General features: G+C 37.5%; 2 protein-coding genes and 1 pseudogene across 3 annotated transcripts; 1 reads left to right on the top strand and 2 right to left on the bottom strand.

The window, feature by feature from the left end:
* Positions 1-5,862: 5,862 nt before the first annotated feature.
* Positions 5,863-6,806, bottom strand: LOC141812943 (uncharacterized; annotated as a pseudogene).
* On the top strand, positions 6,561-17,784 carry LOC141814013 (uncharacterized). 2 transcript variants are annotated; one of them, XM_074702011.1, is made up of 9 exons: positions 6,561-7,099; positions 11,281-11,403; positions 13,348-13,467; positions 13,578-13,728; positions 14,550-14,626; positions 14,720-14,798; positions 14,879-14,988; positions 16,449-16,513; positions 17,390-17,784. In XM_074702011.1, the coding sequence occupies exons 3-9, from the start codon at positions 13,375-13,377 to the stop codon at positions 17,481-17,483; spliced, it is 669 nt and encodes a 222-aa protein (XP_074558112.1). In that variant the 5' UTR covers positions 6,561-7,099; positions 11,281-11,403; positions 13,348-13,374; the 3' UTR covers positions 17,484-17,784. The 2 variants fall into 2 exon arrangements, with proteins under 2 accessions (XP_074558112.1, XP_074558113.1); XM_074702012.1 differs by lacking the exon at positions 6,561-7,099 and having other exon boundaries at positions 11,128-11,403.
* On the bottom strand, positions 11,415-12,139 carry LOC141814014 (brassinosteroid-responsive RING protein 1-like). The gene has a single exon (XM_074702013.1). It carries the CDS (start codon positions 12,061-12,063, stop codon positions 11,581-11,583), a length of 483 nt encoding a protein of 160 aa, XP_074558114.1. The 5' UTR covers positions 12,064-12,139; the 3' UTR covers positions 11,415-11,580.
* Positions 17,785-20,028: the final 2,244 nt, after the last annotated feature.

Here is a 20,028-nt window from a genome sequence, read left to right as displayed (position 1 = left end):
TTTATTTCTTATTCTTAACTTCTACCATATGTAACAGTTACATTATAATTATTATAACATATTAAAATAAATCATTTTTTTAAACTCAACTTACAATATAAATATACATAGAGCATTTTTTTTAATGATTCATATATAGATAAAATAAAAAAGAGGTTAGACCTCTTAAATGTACAATCAAAAGATCATAGTCTAGACAACACTAATCGTTAGGCACACACATATGACCAATCACACAAGAAACTACATCAAACTCATGACACCACCAACACCATAGTCCCACATGTTCCTACATCACAACACTTACATGTCCATCTACGAGCCATACAAAGCACCACAGACCATAAAACTAATCTCATCTCAGGAACAAAGCCACCGGCAACTTGGATACTACCGTGGCTTGAAATCTACAAACTGATATACATGGACCTGCACCTTACGAAAAATCCAATCAAAATTCGGGATAATACCTTGATAACACCTTCGATTACGTGCCTCCCATATATAGTATATCAAGCTAGAGATGCCGAGATAGCACGTCTTAGTTTTTCATCGCCTATTCTTGTAATCGTCCAAGAACCTGCTGATACGCATTTTGTTAAAAAACAAATTTATAAAATAGTCACCACAACTTTGTAATAGTTATTTAACGACGGTATTATTATTGTAGCACATTTGAAATGACCATTATAATAATTTTATAGTGATTTTAATTTTTTTAAAATAATTTAATTAGTTTGACAAATAATCTTTTTAATATTTTTGATATTCTAATAATTAGGAGTGGTTTTTATCCTTTATATATTCAACCTGTTACCACTTACAACGTTAGCAGCTAACTCAAAATGCTTAGAGCAGCTTTGCGCAAGGTCACGCCGGCGACGCGGACTTCGAACGGAGATGGTGGGGCGGGTAGGAGCAGCGCAGCTAGACCGGCTCGAAACCCAGGTCGATGACGGCGGAGGGGGTTGTGGGAGTTCACCTTCCCCGTTCGCAGTCCCAGGGCCCCGCGATCCGTCAAGGTCTTCGAGCATGGCCTCGCCTTCTCGAACGAGCCCAAAGCCTGATCCAAGCATGGAGCAGAAGGTTAGTTCCTTAATTTGGTCTGGTTTTGTTATGTTACCCCCTTCCAATTCTGAGATTCAGATGGTGGATGAGATGCTTCGTCCTCGCGGCACCCCTTAGGTTATACCAAATCATAGATTGTCCCACCTTTGGACTATAGTAATTTGATTTTGGAAAGATTTCAGTTATTGCATCTCAAGTGAACCGAATGAGTCCTTTCTCTCCTTTGGCAAAATAAGATGGTCTATGGATCATACGAGAAGAGTACACGGCAACTCTAGTTTTGCAGCTGCCATCTCAAAACAATGTTATTTTCATTTTGACTACTCTGTGTTTTCTGTTGTTTCAAGGTTTAATTCAGGAAGCCCATATAGAAATATTTAGCAGTTAGAGAACCACCCAGGGACGTGTCACCGACCAGATCTCTTCACCAGCAAGTAACAAAATTGAGGGTGCCGAATCGTTCGTCGAGTCCTGCAAGCAAAGCAAATGTGTGAGGGAAGGTCAGAGGTGCCCTAGCGTGACCACTCCGACGTTTAAGTCAACAAATACAGAAGGAAGAGAAGGAGAAAGAACAGAGGAGAATGAGAGAGTGGGTGTGTGATCGCATGTGCGCGCGTACCTGGAGTGACCTTTATATAAGGGAGAAGAAAAGGTCTCATCACTTCTCAATTAAGCGCATCCCATGTTAATTAAAGAAACGGCTTATCTCTGAGTATTCTTGTCAGAAAGATATGGGATGGTCAGGATAAAAGTCCCATCGTTGACATACGCTCGTAAGGTCATTTCGTACGTGGGTGTCAGGACGGCGATCATAATTGCGGAGTATGAGATTGTCAGAAGAAATGATGAGAACGATGGAGTCGGGCACCGTGATAATTGTTCGGCGTCAGCCGAATGCGGGCAAAGGCACTGAGCCGACTGTTAGCATTCGAGCTGGCATCCGGATGAGACTCGGATAAGGAATCGTCCCGAGGGAGGACTCGGCTTGAGAGATGATTCGCCTCGAGGGAGGATTCGGCTTGAGGGAGGATTCGCTTCGAGGGAGGATTCGGCTCGAGGGAGGATTCGGCTTGGGGTTGTACCTTGGACACTGAAGAGTCGGCTTCGGATTCCATATTCAAAACGCATCCGGATGCAGAGAGACTCGACTCCCAGATAAAGGGATCCTGAGTCGAGGACTGACTCATGCCTGCTTTAGGGTCGATAGAAATGGATTGACATGAGAGTCGGGTCGGATGTCAAGTCACTCGATCAACTCCGTCGGTCCATACCGACAACCACCCATAACAAGATCATTACAGTTTTAAGCAATTAATTGGAGTCACAACAAAGTATGTTTACATCCCTTTCTTGTTGAAATATGAACATTTAACCTCTGTCTATGGAATTCCCATTTTGACATTTCTTTATTCATCATAACTATTTCTCTTAATATTATGAAACAGATTTGCATCTACCAATCAATTAAGCATCTAGAACAATTTTATTTGGTGAACAAGTTCAACAAACACATTCTTACTACTCAACTTACTGCAAAAGTTTGATTTGCTGAACAAATATATGTGCCATAACTGGTCACTATGCCCAACCTTTATGCAAGCACTGATGCATGATTCAGCCTGCATCAGGATGCTAATTTTAGATTCCCTTTTGGACTGTCAAAGCCTTTGAATGTTTTCTGAACTAATTTTTCCTTCTCATTAGCATGTTGGTCGATAATGTGAGTGTTGGGTTTGGCAACATGTTGGGACAACAATCCTGTTTATGTTCCAACTGCACAACTACAATAACAACCAAACATTATCCCATTAGATGGAATTGGTTATATAGATCATTCTACTTCATTGGACACTATCCCTACTATATCATCATCTATACTTAAATAAATTTTATCTTTTTTTATTATTATTAACTAAGCTTTTTTTTTCTCATTCTCTTTCTCTTCCTCGTTTAATGTATGTATTTGTCATAGTTTTACATCGTCTTACTGGAGCAGTTACTGATCATTTAAGTACATGTCTGTACAATCTTAAATGTATCTCTCGGAGTGTTCTTTCAATAGGTTCAACTCCGACTCTCTCTCTAATGCTCTCATTTCTTATTCTATCATCCTCGTATGTTTACACATCTACCTTAATATCATGATATCTGTAACTCTCATCTTCTGTTCATGTGCTCGAGTCATAACCCAACATTCAACGTCCTATAACATAGCAGGTCTAATTGCCGTTTTATAGAACTTCTCTTTAAATTTTAGGAGTACTTTACGATCACATAAAATACCCGACAGTCTCCTTAATTTCAATCATCCTACTTGTATTCTATGTAAGATATCTTTCTCAATCCCGTTATCGTCTTACAAAAATGATCCTAAATACTTAGCTCTTAGTTTTAGACAACTCGTCATCTCTTATCTTAATAATTATCTCATTACGTCTAATATCACTAAACTTAAATTTTATATATTTTATCTTTACTTTATTAAATCTAAAATATTATACTTCTAGTATTTTCTGTAGTTTTTATAGTTTAGTATATGCTCCTTTACGTGCATTATATTTAATGCCCTCTAATTCTCAATTATCATGTCCATTATTCTTATGGTTAAACAACCAATCAGGAGATTCCAATTTCATGTAGGAGAAGCAAATGGACAAAATGAACCAAAAGGTGGATTAAGCCAGTGCCCGATCTATTTCGAAGTGTAATATCTCTTTAGGTATTGTTAAATGACAAAATAGGGCTGTAGTAGTTAGTAGATAATTTCATTGTTGCTTTTTGCTTTCTTGCGAATGTTTGAAGATGTCTGTAGATTTTGTCAGGCAACAAAGACATCAAACTATTTCTGGGATACTGTCGTTAGATTCTAATGCATCGAGGAAGCATGAATCGTTGTAGAATTTGTTGAAAGAACATGTAGTAGTTTCCTTCAAGTGGTTTCTCCTTATCAATTGTTTTGAACGAATCATTGTACAGGCACTTTACACCATAGGAGACCTGCAAAATCTTCAAACAGCCCAGTAGTATTGTGCACCTTCCGTCACCTTATACTCTGCTTGAATAAGATGAGAAGAAGATTAATGGAAGGTGAACTGGTGAAGAGAAGGGAAGAAAGGAGAAATTTATGTTTCTCTCGTCTGAAGGACAGTTTTATTAATGTAACATGTATTATTCTATTTGAAAAGAATCTAATTGAAAAGAATGATGAAGATTAAATATATAAAATTATAAAATTATATTTATTTTTTAAATTAAATAATAATTTAATTTTTTTATAATATTAATATCTATTTTATAAATATAAATTAATTATTTTTAAATAAAAAATTAATTCTTTTATATAGAATAGTTCATCATATCATTTATTACTCTATTAGATGAACTAGTAGATTATATTCATAAATTTAATTTATGTATTTTAAGTGAGTTATGTATTTAGTGTACCAGTTTTGACGCATTGCTTTGAGAAGGTATTACTCTAATAATTTTTTTATTTTATAAGTTTTTCATGAAATATTATAAATATTATATTATTGCAATATATGATAGTGATTCAAAATGATAGATATATTGACAATAGGAGAATGATTAGTTTACGGATTTATTGAATAAAAAAAATTATTGTTATCTAATAACAAATAGAGATTTTGCTGAAGAAAAAAGGACTAAGGAGTGAAAAGATCGTGTTCAACCAGAAAAATTAAAAAAAAATTAGATTAAATAAATTATTTAAAAATTAATATTTTAAAATAGGGATAAAATTAAAATAAATAATATTTAGAATTGCTTTTACTTTTCTTATATTTTATTTGAAATATAAGAAAATCTTTCTTTGCCCTTTCTTTTTTTTCATTCATTCCTTTCTAAATAAAGTTTAAAATTCTCTACTCCTTATTTACCCAAATAAAATGTAACTGAAAGAAAGGTACTCGAGCTCTATTCGGCATATGTTCGTTGAAACATCTTTAATACATCGAGACTTTCCCGGTAACAACTGTTATGGTCGTATGGGTTGAGCGCGGTTAGTCGAATCTAACGGAAGGTGTTGGGTGCGATGTCTTATGACCAGAAGCATAGACCGAGCCGAGTCCTTCGAAATCGCCTAGCTGAACTCTCAGAAACCTCCTTAAATCCAGACGTGCAGACCGAATCGGGAGAGGCAAGCCTAAAACGTCGAGACGATCCTCAACTCGGTCCCGAACGCTCCTCAGTATGGCTCTACCCCGCTGAGTCCACCGAATCGAGTCCTCTCACGCCTATATGACAGGTTCGGCATAGCTGATGTCTTCGAAACGGAGCTACCCCTGCACTGCCCGAATGGACTCAGTCGGCCCGAGCCCTCCCCATTGAAGCTACTCCCTCCGACGTTCAAACGGGCCCAGTCGAATCGGGCTCCCTTAAGGATAGGTGTCTCCTGGAGCCGGATCGAGTCGCCAACCGCAAGATCCCTCTATTCGGTTCGGTTCCGTGTCGGCACACGTCCGAGCCAGATCGACTCCTAACGGCTCTCCATGTCCCTGTTTTAATTCGGGAAAAGACCACTCCCCTATCGTACGGTTGTGAATGCTCTCCTGACACTTCTGCAGCTCATCATGGCAAATCTTTGATAAATAGTGGAACACTCCTTTTTAAATGCAAGTCAGCGATGGGACGCAAGTGCTGATTATATACCCCTCTCTGACACATTCATAACAACGATGAGACTTTAGTGATCACATTCTTGATGTGACCTGACCTCCTCAACTTATATAAAAGGTCAGTTTGTTGCTGCAGGGGGTATGCGATCTCATATCCTTAACTGCTAGTTCTTACTTCTTTCTCTCCCTCACGAACTGATTTAAGCATCGGAGTGGTCGCGCCAGGACACTCTTGACCTGCCTCCTCACGATCTTTGTGTCTGCAGGTGCTCTTTCCAACTCTTCGTTCCATACCCTGCTCAGTCCTTTGGAGTCGTGGTGATAAAGAAGATGGTCGAAACTTCCAGGAGCGAATCTCAATAGCAACATCCATTTTGTAGAATTTTAAATTCCTAATTTCCTGTTAAATTTTAGGTTAGATTTTGATATTATATTACTTGATTTTTGAAAAGCATTTTTGATCAAAGCTACTAAATAACAATGATATTTTGAAAATTATTTAAATTACATCACTAGTAATATTAAATATCATAAATGTAATTAAAACAAAACAAAAACATATGACATTTGGAAGCTTACATTTCGATCTCAGCAACAAAATTTTTGCCGGCAAGTCCGTCACCATCACCATCAGCAACAGCAGGTTTTGAATCCCTCTCGCTCCACAACTCCGATCGCAGACTCCCCAACGACGAACGCTACTCAATCTCCAATTCCCTTTCGGTTCAATCACCCCCAAGAATCTTATCCCACGAATCCAAACCCACCTCTCGATCTCTTCATCGGTGGGCGGTTCTCTGGGTATGAGCGGCGCGCGGCAGAGGGGGCAGGTGTGCTGCCGGTGCTGGATCCACCGGTCGACGCACTAGCGGTGGAAGACGTGGCGGCGGTTGCTCATCCGCCGCACTCCTGGATCACCTCGGTCGCGACCGGGGGCATCAAGCAGAGACCTTGACTGTGGAGATCACCGTCCAAGAGGCCGCTGAGGCTGAGGGCGCGATAGGTCCAGTTGGTGAGCTTCCGCAGGTGTGCCAACAGGAACAGCAGATTGAGCAGCAGCTTGGGATGCTCCGAGTAGCTGACGGGGAAGTCCAGGGGATTGGTAAGTCAAGTGTTTGATGAAATGTCTAAGAGAAAAACTATAAGGAGACTGTCTGCAACTTTGCAACTGTTTGGGAAAATGTCGGACAGAGAAGTATGCATGGAGGGGTAGTGGTGTTGTCAATTCCATCTCCATATCTTTTGTGGAGAACTCACCAGAAGAATGGCATGTGATGAATCTTGTGTAAGGAAGCATATTTTATTGCCTGGCAATTGACTCATCATCTGAAAAGTTGTTGGGTTGTGGAACCGATCGTGCCCAGCTGACAGCCATGTTTTTCAGATTTGGTCAGGTCAGTAAACTCGATCCCCCTTTTCAAATTGTTATACATCTTACTTAGTTCATAATAGATTGATTGTAGGGGCGGATACGATTCAAACCTTTTAAGCAATTCATAATTTTCAGTTTTGGTTTAGTTTGAAACCACAATTCAAAATTAAATCTATGTTAACTGAAAATCAGTTAAAAACTAGTTTCCAAGCAAATTCCTATTATGAATAACAATAAAACATTATGTTTAAGTATAGATACATAAAGCTTTAGTAGTTTAATTTGGCTTTAATGGTCTGTATAGGCTCAGATTGATATCAAACTAAAACTGATAATTTTAGCTACTTTGCTTAGATCTAGTATTTTTAATTAAAGGCACATGAGCTAGATGAATCCTTATATTATGTCAGCAAATCTCACATTGCTCCGATGGTTTATCATCAATTAACACAGAGTTCTCTAGGATGACAACACTTGAATATTAGATTATGGAGGAAGAATGGGAAGAGTTTGCTGTTATGAGCTTGATAACAATACTAACTTGGGAGATTATATGCAGTTGAACTCGTTCTTGATGTATTAGGATTTTACTCCAACTGTAACGATTGATGTGAATTTTCATAGAATCATGTGAGTATAGTAAGTTTATGTGACATATCCTGTGCCTTAAATTATTGCATCTGGGTGTATACATGCATTAATTAATTTGTTTATTTTTAATCTTTTTCATCTTGATTAGATCAATTTCCACTTCGAATGGAATCTAGCTGGTGTAATCCAACCCTGAAAGCAACACTGGTCGTAGCAAACAAAGGCACGTAATCAAGTCCTTGTGTCATCACAGCATGAGACAATAGGGCAGCTTCATGTGGCCTCTCACTTCCCCAAACCAGTACCATCCTAAAAAATTTATTCACTCTTCTTCCTCCTTGTAGCAAGACATCCCATATATGCCAGCCACATTGAAGAATTAGGGCACAGTCGAGTGGAGTTTATAAGGAAACAAACAAAAGGGAAGCACCGGTTGGCACGGTAAAAACACCAATTGGCATGTGAAACCTCTTGATACAGAAGATGCCCCTTTGCGAGGTTTCTTCAAGCATACTGTCTTCCTTTGTGAGACTTCTCGGCCTCGTCTTTGTGGCTTTTTTCAAACCCTGATATGACTTTGGAATAGCTCCACAACTCGAGCAACTTGTGAATATCATTGGCAAATGAGGGTTTTCTTCAAGCTTGTGATTGAGGAAAGAAAGTTTAGTCTTCCAATCAATTACCTCAGAGCCAGCCTAACCCAGCCTCAAACCCTATCTATAACCCTAAATCTTAATCCACAGGGCCACCTTAGGCCATGCTGACTAGTTGCATCTCCAAAAGAAATAGACTAAGCATTGGACAGACAAAAACTAATAATAAACTAGACAATAATTATAAACAAAAAACATATTTAAAGTGTTTGGTTGATTATTTATACTTGTGATGGAGTAGAAACATTGGCACCACCCTCTTGTTTGTTTGGTACGACCATTTAAAGTGGGGGAGGGGGAATAACATTATGTCTCCTTGTCTCCACCCATAGAAGTAGAGTCCGAATTAGGGTTGCAAGTGGTAATGGTCCCTCCATTGAAAGAGCCAAATGACCTATCACGCACTCACCACATTTAAGTTTTTTAATTTTGTTTTCTTTCTACTTGCCACTTTTGTTGGGCTACTTCAAAAATTGGACAAGATTGACCGATTTAAGGGTAGTCAAATTGGTCGACAATGAATTGAACTGAGTGAAATTGATCAAACATGCAACCAAATATTGGATTCGATTGGATGTTGGGATGTTCTTGGCAAAACAGCCGATATTTGTTGCAATGAGTAGTAGTAGCGCGATGCAATGGGCTATGTGTTGGATTTAATCTTTAATTGATTTAATCTCTTAAAACGAATTTAATTGTAATTTATATATATGGATATGAATCGAATTTATTTAAGTGATCTAATTAAGAGTTATCAGATTTTAAATTATATGATGTGAATTAAATATGTAGAATCTGTTAATCCGATCTATTATTATCTATGAGCTGATAACATATCAGATTTCTATACATATGGTTTGGTGCCTGAAGATTTAGAATTTTAATTGACATCTTACTTTCGTTTTCTATTGACAAAGATTTTACGACGCCGCCGCTTAAATTCCCTTGCAAGATTACCTTTTTGCTTTTGATTCATCTTTTTCCATAAGAATTGAGCAGTTAACCAGGAAAAGAATATTGGGAGGCATTTACAATAGGGGTTTTTTTTTGTGGTTTTTCTGAGATTGTCGGCTAATTTTTATATATCTATGTGAATTTCTCGACTTCGAACTGTTTTACAGCTAGAGGATGTTTTAACCTACATGCAAGGTTGTGAGAGATCAAATAGCTTATAGAAAAAAGAAACTTTTGTTTATCTATTTGAAGATTACTTTTTGAGTTCAAAGGTAATAAAGGTGAGGTTCTTTCTTTTAAAATTGTTTTGCATCAATATCAAGCTAAAAAAATGAAGATTGGCATGACTATTGTACAAACAGTGAACAAAAGTTTCTGATTTTCATTGTACATTTATTCTCATGTATTGTGTATGTTTCAGATTATGCAAACCTAACTGAACCAAAATTCTCATGTTAGAGAATGTCAAACCGAAGTTCAATTTGATTCTTTTCAGTTTAAAATGACTAATAGACTCTGCTTTGTTCTGTAACTAGTTAAGAATGATTTCTTAGGAATATCTTTTGTATAGAATTATTTTTTGTTATTGATAGTGTCAAACAGTTGATGACAGTTTTTTTTTAATGTTGTGTTTATAAATTTTCAATTTTTTTCTGGAACATGAAAACCACAGAAACTGAAAGCAGGTTGTAGGAATAAAACACATTACAATAGATATTGCTCTGGTCACTTCACAAAAGGATTAGGATAATGAATTTATTTTTTAATAATGTTTTTCTTTTAAATCTTTGTGTGATAAATTTTTAGGTAGTGTTGTTGCCAACATCATAGGGCAATGGACCACCTATCCCTCCTCTTTTCGTCTTTTTCTTCTTTTTTTTTTCCCTTTCTCTTTTTGACATTTCTTCCCTTTTTCTTTTTCCCTCTTCCTTCTCTTTTTCATTTTCCCCCTCTCTTTTTGGGTGGTAGCACTGCCATCCACCAAGGCCATGTTTAATTACTGTCACCAAATTACATAAGATTATGCACATAATTATGAGAAAGACAAAATTGTGTTAGATGATAATAACATGAGTTTCTAAGTTCTGTATTTACCACTAGGTCAAGTTTGAAGGAAACAATTTTCATTCCCCTCCCTCTTAGTTTACCCTCTTTCCAAACTCAACCCGAAAATCCTCTTCAACCAAAGTTTGTGAGTTCTATTCGATCCAACCGGACCAAGTTTCCCTTAGCTAAGAGGAAACGTAATTCACATAGGAAACCAGGGATTGGTGCAAGCTTTCAATAAATGAAGTCCCTGTGCCACTTTGTGTCCAACCTCTAGTCTCATGCATGGGACCCCATCCATGGTGAGGTGAGTGATGACAAAGGTCCTCCACATTTGACAAAGTGCCTTGATCTAGTCCTCTCTGTCAGTTCTTTCCAGAGAATTGTTGCTTGCATTTTATTTTACCCCTAGGGTTTTATGTTCATCAAATAAAATTTCACACTTAATGCAATCAAACTATGATACTCTGTAAAAGGACACAGTTTATCCCAGCACCAAGCTGTTCTAGATAAGATCGACATAAACAATTAATTGAGAGAAAATGAGACCTGAATGATATATTTAAACTTCAAGTATAAGTTTAGGCAAGAAGCTTATTCAGTTCCAAAGGGTGTTCAGAGGCCAAGATGATACTGAACAAAGTAAATAGATTTCACACGACCAGATGATGAGAGGGCAAGAAAAGGAGGAAAGGCAAGATTTTTAGAGCAGTAGGCAAACACTATTCCACCTACAAATGTAGAACAAGGAAAAGTAAATTGAATTCTAAGCCGAAAGGGTAGATAGGATAGTACCTTGTAGACAACGACAGGCTCTTTACTTTCTCATGACTAGCTAAACAAACACACACTTCACAGTTGATGATCAGATAAGCAAGCTTCAATTAGATTTCCATCTGGAAACATCATAGAAGTTTTAAGATCGAGCTAGTTAATTTTCTTTCCTTGTTTGCTGCAGATCTTTAGTAGTATCACATGAGAAGCTAAACGAGCACACATTTCACAGTGGATCAAGGAGGCAAGTTTTCCTTGTTTGCAGGAGACAAAGATGGAACCTTTGGCAAACAGAGATCAGAAGCAGGTATCGTTAACTTTTCACATAAATATATATATATATATTCGTAGGGATCGATTAGTTTCAAGATCAGGCGATCTGTTACTATACATTAGGGCTCTTGATGGCACTCGATCGCCAAATTATTGAACAAATTTAAGAGGGAAATTAGGCGCATTTACGGATTAGAAGAGGGTAGAAACCCTAGCTAGTTGTGCGAGATCTAGGGCTGACCTCATCGTCATCCTCCGACGGTTGATGGTGGAGGAGCGGAGCGCGGCAGAGAGGGCAGGTGAGCTGGCCGACGTCGACCCACTTGTCGATGCAGGCCTTGTGGAAGGCGTGGACGCAGTTGCCGAGCTGGCGGACCTCGTGGTGGGGGTGGAGGGCGGCGAGGCAGACGGCGCAGAGGGCGGCGCCGTCGGAGCCGAGGGCGGAGAAGCGAACGACGGGGAGGCGGGACTTGACGGAGGCGGGAGGAGGGAGGTGGGAGTCGGGGAGGTGGAGGAGCGGGTAGGTGGGGAATGGGTAGAGGTCATCGACAGCGGCGGAGTAGGGAGGGGAGGAGGGGAGGCCGAGGAAGAAGAGGCCGGCGGAGAGGGCGAGCTTCAGAAGGTCGAAGAGTTGGACGACGAGGGCGACGGGGCGGGGCAGGATGACTGTGTAGCAGACGGAAGGGAAGCCCATCGGAGATGGCGGTGGCGGTGGCGGCGGCCGCGAAGGTGTGCTGGTGGAACTGGAGAAAAAGGAGATAGCTTTTTGGAGCCGGTAATGAAGGGAATAAATGGACTGTCTGTGATGGGAGTTGGAGTTTAGAGGGCTTTTTTTTTTTTTTTTAATTTTTTTTAAAAGAAAAAAAATAATTAAAAATGTTGGACCAATCAATTTAAAATTTTAAATGTGTTCATTAAATTAATCAAAATTTAGTATATATATATATATATATTATTTATCTTTTATTCTTATTAATTATTAATTTATTTTATCTTTTTAAAAAAATAGTAGTTTTTAACAATTCCTTAAATCATAATTAATAAAACCAAGATCTAATATTTGTTCTCACCCCTAAAACTTATCTTCTTTTAAAAAACTACCCCAAGAGTTCAAAATTCGTCAAATTACTCCAAAATTTTTTTTCTTCATCGACTTGTTTAGAGTGAATTAAAGACTTCAATGGTTAGAGATGAAGCGATAAAAAAACATGAACAATTTTAAAGGGTATTTTTGGTGACTTCAAAATTAAGATGACATATTTTAGAAAAGATAAACTTTGGGGGTGCAAAAATGAAATTTTGCTATCATTTATATGTGTGATGGGTCTCCTCTCTTCCTCATGTCTTCAATCCAAGTAAATAGACTTGAGATGGTTGTGGGAGAAAAAGAGAGGAATTGATTGTCCAAGAAGGGTCGCTCGTTGACACTTTGTTATCGACGAAGAAGAAAGGAAAGGGTTACTTATTAATCATAGAATAAGAAGGGATTGTTTGATCGGAAGTGATGAAAGTAGGACGAGATGGCCACTCATTGCTTTTTTTTTTTTTTTGATTTACAAGGGGTATCTAGGCATTTGGCACCAACTAGATGCCCCACGGCCTTCAACGAGAGTCACCGGCCAGCGAGGGTAAATCATTGCTTCTTTGTGCCCGACCAGCACAGTGGAGCCCCAGGCATTAAACCCAGGAGATCTCGGAGGAATCGAACCGGGCCCACTCATTGCTTCTTTGTAAGCATGGAGGAAGGAGATTGCGTATAGAAAAGGGTTGTGTTTTTGAAAAAGAAAAGTTCAAAAAAATCGAGAAAAATTGAGGTGCATCAGGACAATCTAGCCTATGGGCCAAACTACTGTTGTTTGGGCTTGAGTGGGCCTCACACAGATCGGCCTCTATTTTTTTAAATTGAGTTAGTGGGCCGGCAATTGGGCCAAAAGCAATCATTGAATGTGCATGGTAAATCTATCAAACGTAATTGTAGAAGTTTGATCGGAACTGAGATCGTGCAATGGCCGGAGAGGAGCAGGAGATGGTGGAGGTCACCGTAAAAACCATCGGCCCCGCTCGCCCTACCAGGCTCCGAGTACCCTCCAGCATCAAGGTTGACCACCGTAAACACTAGCCCTAACTTTCTCGCGATGCTTTGTTTTTTGAGTCCCGTCACGGGGCGATACGTCCTCAATTTGGTGATCTGATTGGTATCCGAATTAGGTGTCGGATCTGAGGAGGATCGTCGCGGCGGAGCGTCGTCTGCCGGCCGAGCGATTGAAGCTTGTGCTGAGAGGAAAGACCCTTCAGGACAAGAAGGAGAAGGAGGAGGAAGAGCGTGATGAGGATGTGCTGATTAGGCTCCAGGATGGAGGCAAGTTTGATGCTTTCGGTTCGTTTTAGTTTGTCTTGGTTCCTAAAATCGATGATGTTGATCAAGATGTTTCTGGTTTGCAGAAGTTCATACAGTTTGTTCATTATTTCAATTTTTCGCATTGTTTTAGAGTATGACATGAGCTAGATTCTGGTGCTTAATTTATTGGTTCATGGCATTTTGGAAGATGCATTGATAATAAATCGGCAAAAAAAAGTTACTTTTAGCACAATTTGTTAGCAAGGGCGCTACACTGCCTGCTTCTGTGGAAGCTCACTTAGGAGTTCACTCTTGAACCTCCGTGTAGATATGGACCTCTTGCATCAATCAGGCTCCCCATCTCAAACAACAATTGTCTTGAGAATTTTGATTAGGTTAGTGTACCATTGCGCAACCCGTATGCCACTGACAAAAGAATGCTGTATCAAAGATACAGCTTTAGAATTCAAGAAGAAAAAAGAGTATTCATAGAGTTCATGGTACAGCTACTAAGATCTCATTTCTTATTTTCTTTGCTATACCTAAGTTTCCATTAATGTCTGCTTTGTCACTAGCTTGCCAATCAGTCTTATGGTCACTGTAAATCAAACTACTTGGTCTACTTTAAAATTCGATACACAGAGATATAATCTTTTGATTTTGTACAAATGACAAGAAGCACACACCTCAATCAAATAAACAAATAACTGTTTTCCTATACAAGAAAATGTATATGCTTTATTGAGGATGCATTTTCAAGATACTTAGAAGTGCATCTGAAAAGGAAAATGTGGATTAGATAATATTAGTATGTTTGGTAGTAACTTTTCCCTTCTTTACAGATTATCTAATATTAGCTGTTGTACCTAAGCCCCCTGCAAAGCATCTTCAGGAAGACGATGATGATGAGGATGAACTGGTCTGTCTGCACTACTTTGATCTTTGTGCTTGATAAACCATCAATAACCACATAGTACAAGTATTACTTCATCACATCTCTATTTGTCTTCAGAGATTTCGAATCCCACAAAGAACAAACTGGTTGAAGAAGAGAATTTTCTCATTTCTTCAGAAGAAGCTGAGATTGCCTGGTATGATCGCATGTAAAACTTGTTGCCATTGGTAGATTTATAAACAGACCATATGACTGCATTCCTTCTGAATTTCATAGACATCGTCTTGATGGCAATTTTCTCTATCAGTCTGAAGGCTTGGATTGGAATCGTACTGTGGTTCTCAATGGCTCCCATAGCTCAACGGTTTGGAATAGGACCCATCTATGTAAGTGTGTATGGGAAATGTGAAATTTTTTTAGTTTGATCTCACATTGGATATTGTGCTCACAACATATTGGGTTGATGAAATAATTAAATGTTGGATCCAAAACAGTTCATTTACAACCATGTCATGGTCACTTACAACATGTTAGGATTGGTGATGCAACTAGAGGTGGTGAATAATATATGCACCAACATGTAAATACAATTTTTTGATTTACTCTTGCAAACACAAGACTATACAATTGTTAGTGTAAAAATAACTTCAATATTTGTTAGTGCATAGAGGAAATAATATAAATACAAATAACAAAAAAACCAACAATGCTAATATAAAATATAATGTACATTGGGTCTAGGTCCTGCTTCACAGCCTACTGACTCGTTAGGTGAGTTATTCATTAAAAATTTTCTTCTACAAAAATGTCTACTTGTAAATCCTCTGAAACCTCATATCTTGCATTTCTCTTTACAAAAGAATAAGAATTAAATCATAAGAGAAAATAAATAACGTACAAAGAAAATGAACCTTTCAAAAGCTAATACTCTTTCCAAGTAGTTGAGAGCACCTTAGAGCTTGGAAATACAATTAGAAATTTGAGAATTAGAGTATGAGAGTTGGTTACTTTGAATATGAGTTCATTGCTTTGAGGTCAATTTGCTCCCTTCTTTATAGCCACAATTCAATTGATTTCAGTTGCCTCTGATTTGCTCCAGTCAGCTGAAACATTGATCTCAGTGGCTTATTTAACGATAATTTATTTTTCAGTTGACTCAGAATCCTTCCACTCAACTAAAAATTCTGCATTAGTCGACTCAACTTTATATAGTCAACTCAACCGGATAAACTCATAACCTAATGACTTTGTCTTTTGCCAATTCAATATATTTCCAATACTCAAATCTTCAACAATCAACTCAAACCTTTGATAGTCGTCTCACTTGGATTGAATTGACTCAAAACATTTTTGGGCGATTCAACTAATCTCTCAGTCGATCGAGTCAGCCAAATTATCATTTTAGTCTACTCAAGCCAAAATAGAATAATTTTATTCCCGAGCAAAAGATTTACAATTGACTATAGAGTCAAGTCAACTGAAACAACCCTTCGGTGGATTGAATTTGCCCGGGAATCTTGATTTTACTCAAGATCAAACTTTATTCGTCAACTTTTGACATAGATCACATGGCCTTTGGTCGAATAAAAAGTCTATCCTAAATCCAATATTACATTTGTTCATAATGTTTCACATCTCACATATCTTTAAATCTTGATGCCAATGACATTCCTTGCCCTCTCGAGCCCATCTCAATCTTGGTGTTTGACCCATCAATCCACTCTCAATCTCCATTTATATTAAATAGGCTCAGCATTCCTTTCCCTCTCAGAAAACTGAATTTGTAATGGCCAATTATAATACATGGAGATTTCACTTAGAACTGAATAGTTCATGCTATGTGCAGATACTTGCCACTGGGTTCTTGATTATTCTTCTGAATCTTGGAAAAAGACAAAATGGTGACCTGAGGTATGTAGTTTCTTCATTTATTCAATGTGTTTTCCTCCAATTAATTAATTTTGAGAGGCTAAATATTTCCTTGATACTTTTCTGTTCATTTCTCATTTTAGAAGCAAAATTTTGAAATTTTTTGCTATCTGCATGTGGTTTTCTCCAGCTTCCATAATTCTGTAGAATAATATGCATGATACTTAAGCAAATTTCCATATGAGTGCACTTACCTTTCAGTCGTTTCTGAATTCATTGTGCTCTCTAGTTTGAAAATACTTAGATCACACACCTATTTATATGCTCTCCTCTTTTACACCTAGTAAATCAGGCACCCAGCTAGACTGGATTACCCAAACTGGTTTGCGTGAAAAATAAAAAAAGCATGCCTGCTGGTTCTAGTAAAAAACACATGGAAAACTCTAAACTCTCAAAAACCCTTCCCTCTTTATTTTCCTTCACTACTTCACCTTCTCCGACGAGGCTGCTGACTCTATTTCTGTCTTTGTTTATGAAGGTTGTCCACTTTATCTACGTTCCTTGCAGTATTCTCACTCACATCACTTGAATTGAACAGTTTGATTCATGCTTTGCTGGAAATTTTCTCTCAGCTGCTTTCAAAACCTAGACTGCGTTTTGGTGTTAACCAGTGCATTTTTTCCCTTCATTATTCGATCTAGTCCATGCAGTGCGATCAAATTGGGTGTCCAGTTTGGTGCACTATTTGAGCATCTCCAGATTAGGAGGTTCTATTCCAGAAATAATTCTGCATTCATAGAGAAATTTCTCTAATACTTCTTCAGCAACAGATGTTCAAGAAAACTCTCACTGAATTTGTTTCTTTTCTCTTAACCAAATATCTGATGGAAAAAAGTTTGATCTCTATTCTTGTTGCAGTGCATATTCCATATTCAATGAAGATTTCAGGGAACTCCCTGGCACACTAAATGCCGACAGACTGGATCGAGATATTAGGGCAGGCCAATTTTGAGCTCTCTGTAATCTATCTAAACCTTATTTGTAGAATATTTTCACATAAGGTGTTGTACAAATGTGAGTCTGAGCATTCTATTCCATGTTTGAAACATGAATGGATGCCCAACTCAATGTCTTACTCTTATGCAAGAGATGACTGTGAACATTTGACTGGATCCACAGTTACAATATCGAAGTTCGAGTTCGACCTACCTGAACCCGTCGAACTCGATCATCTAGTGTTAAGAGATGAGTTTGAGCATGTGGACTGGTCTAGACTTGTGAACTTATGATATAGGTAAGTCCCTCTTCTGACTGCTCTTGATATCCTTTCACAAATATATCATGTTATATTATTATATAACAAGGTCTCTGTCTATTAACTTGTAAATGATCCAACTAATGATTGCTTAATTTCTTAATCTTTTGTTTTGCTTTTACTATTTCATGAAATAATGGATTGGATCAACTAATCCAATTGCTTGTGATGTGAAGATTCCCAACATGTGCTTGCTGTGCTTCCACCTTCATGATGATGCTGACAACAATACCTTAATAAAAAGGCAGATAATGTTTTAGTTGGCCCACCTCAAATTTAAAAAATTTTGCTCTAGCCCTTGACCCTTTGACATGCTCAGAGTGTCCTTGAATACATGCCAATGATCAAAGCATATCCATGATTCCATCTTGAATTGAATTGGACTAAAGATCAAACATTAATTCACTTAGTCAAGAATTGTATTTAGGGTTTAGGGCCACATTGAAATGTAAAAGAATTTTCTTAAAACAATAATTCCATTTGTAATTTAACATTAAAAAAATTGGACTGATGCAATATTAAAATATTAACAAAAGGATAAATAAATCTTTTAGAAAAGGCCCAAAAAAATTAGAAGAAAACAGTGACACGAAAGCTAAGCAGTAGGTGACCCCACTTTTGTCCTTTTCATTAATTTTCCTTTTTTTAAAAAAAAAATATCATTTAGCCATAATTATTTATTTTATGTGGATGATGTGTCGTCTCCTGCCATCACAATCTCTTTTTATTTTTCTTTTATTTTTTTAATTATTAAATGAGTTTATTTGTTGATTGCTTTTCCATTGGATGGCTCTCGTGGATAAGATTTGACCACTCACATGTGGACATTAGATGCCAAGAATCTACGCGCGAGACAAGAGTTAAGACTTAGTCAACTTTGAAGGGAGGTCAAAGTCAAAGAATCGACAAAAGAAGGGAGAAATTTGGCCAAGTGATTTTACGTGTTTAAGGTGCCTTTTGACTTGGTCTATCGGAATTTAGAGGATGTTTTTTTGTTACCTTTTATGGTCGAAACATAATAGATAAACAAATCAATATACTAAATTTATTAATTAAAATTTACTATAATTCGGTAAATATTTATATGAATTGTGTAACATGATTTGACTCTCGGGATATAGTTAAGTTGATTATAATGAAACAGAATTATTGAAGTGGATAAGGGTCGAATCTCGATCGCAGCTGAGGTAATGTCCTCCTTTGTCGTGGTCAACTGCAGCTTTTTAATTTACTTCTTCATAGATGGTCGTAGGATCGACCGTGTGGGATTGTTAAGTGGTGGATTCTACCTTTTTGCTGAAGTATAACATGATTGTGATGAATTATAATTTTTTGTTACTTTCTCATAGATGATCGTGGTATCGACCATGTGAGACCATTGGGGTGGCGAATTCTATCTTTTACTGAAGTGTAATATGATTGTGGTTTGACATCTCTTGGGGTTTTGTGTTCAATTTTGATAGAGATAATAACGCTCTTAAAGAATAAGGTCGGCTCATTTTAACGATCGATGAAAAATTTTTACGGGATTAGACTAGTAACATTCAAGATGAAGATTATAAAAAATATAGGTAATAATTTAAATATATGCACGCAAAGTGCGGAAGAAATTAAGAAATAGGAAAAAAAGAAGGGTCAAAGTAAAAGTGGTTGACCCAACAACCAACGAAAGCAACGTTTTGTATTAAGCACGTGACCTTTTTGGACATTATCTAAAGAGGAAAAAAAATAGAATCTTGTTTTTTTAAAAAATATTTAAGTCGTATTTTTACAAGCTAAGTATAGAAGAGATTTATTTTACCCAATATTACCTTTTAGATAAAATTTATAAGAAAACTAAATAAAAAATAAAATTTCTTTTTGAAAAATATCTAAAACGTGGTGCTCTCTATTTTTTTTATAAAAAATCTAATATTTTCCGATTAATCACTTTGTTTAGTCCAAAAGTGTCTTTTTATTTATTTTTTTTAAATTGCATGTTGGAAAAAGCAGTGGGTGGTCAATGGACTGCTCCGTTTACTTGGAAGAAGAGATGTCATGCTCTGTTTACTTAGAGAAAGAAGGGAGGACTAAATGATTCGAATGTCCCGTTATATCCTTTGTCTTCCTCGTTACACTTATCGGGTGTGGACGTGCAATGAAGCTCGGGCGGGTGCAAGAGCACATCAAACACACACATGAGCAATGAGTCGACACACGGTAAGTGATCGATAGATGCGAAATTCGCGATGATCACGAGACG

The sequence above is a fragment of the Curcuma longa genome, chromosome 20, assembly GCF_044706935.1.
Source record: "Curcuma longa cultivar G26 ecotype Majalengka, Jawa Barat chromosome 20, ITB_CL_G26_1.1, whole genome shotgun sequence".
Lineage (NCBI taxonomy): Eukaryota > Viridiplantae > Streptophyta > Magnoliopsida > Zingiberales > Zingiberaceae > Curcuma > Curcuma longa.
The sequence above is the reverse complement of the archived record's forward strand: the minus strand, read 5'-3'. Positions and strand labels throughout refer to the sequence as shown.

Coding starts and splice junctions, on each gene's coding strand:
- LOC141814014 (XM_074702013.1), bottom strand. CDS start 12,063: ATGGGCTTCCCTTCCGTCTGCTACACAGTCATCCTGCCCCGCCCCGTC.
- LOC141814013 (XM_074702011.1), top strand. CDS start 13,375: ATGGCCGGAGAGGAGCAGGAGATGGTGGAGGTCACCGTAAAAACCATC. Junction 13,729..14,549: donor GATTAGGCTCCAGGATGGAG/GCAAGTTTGATG, acceptor CCTTCTTTACAG/ATTATCTAATATTAGCTGTT. Junction 14,799..14,878: donor GAAGAAGCTGAGATTGCCTG/GTATGATCGCAT, acceptor TGAATTTCATAG/ACATCGTCTTGATGGCAATT.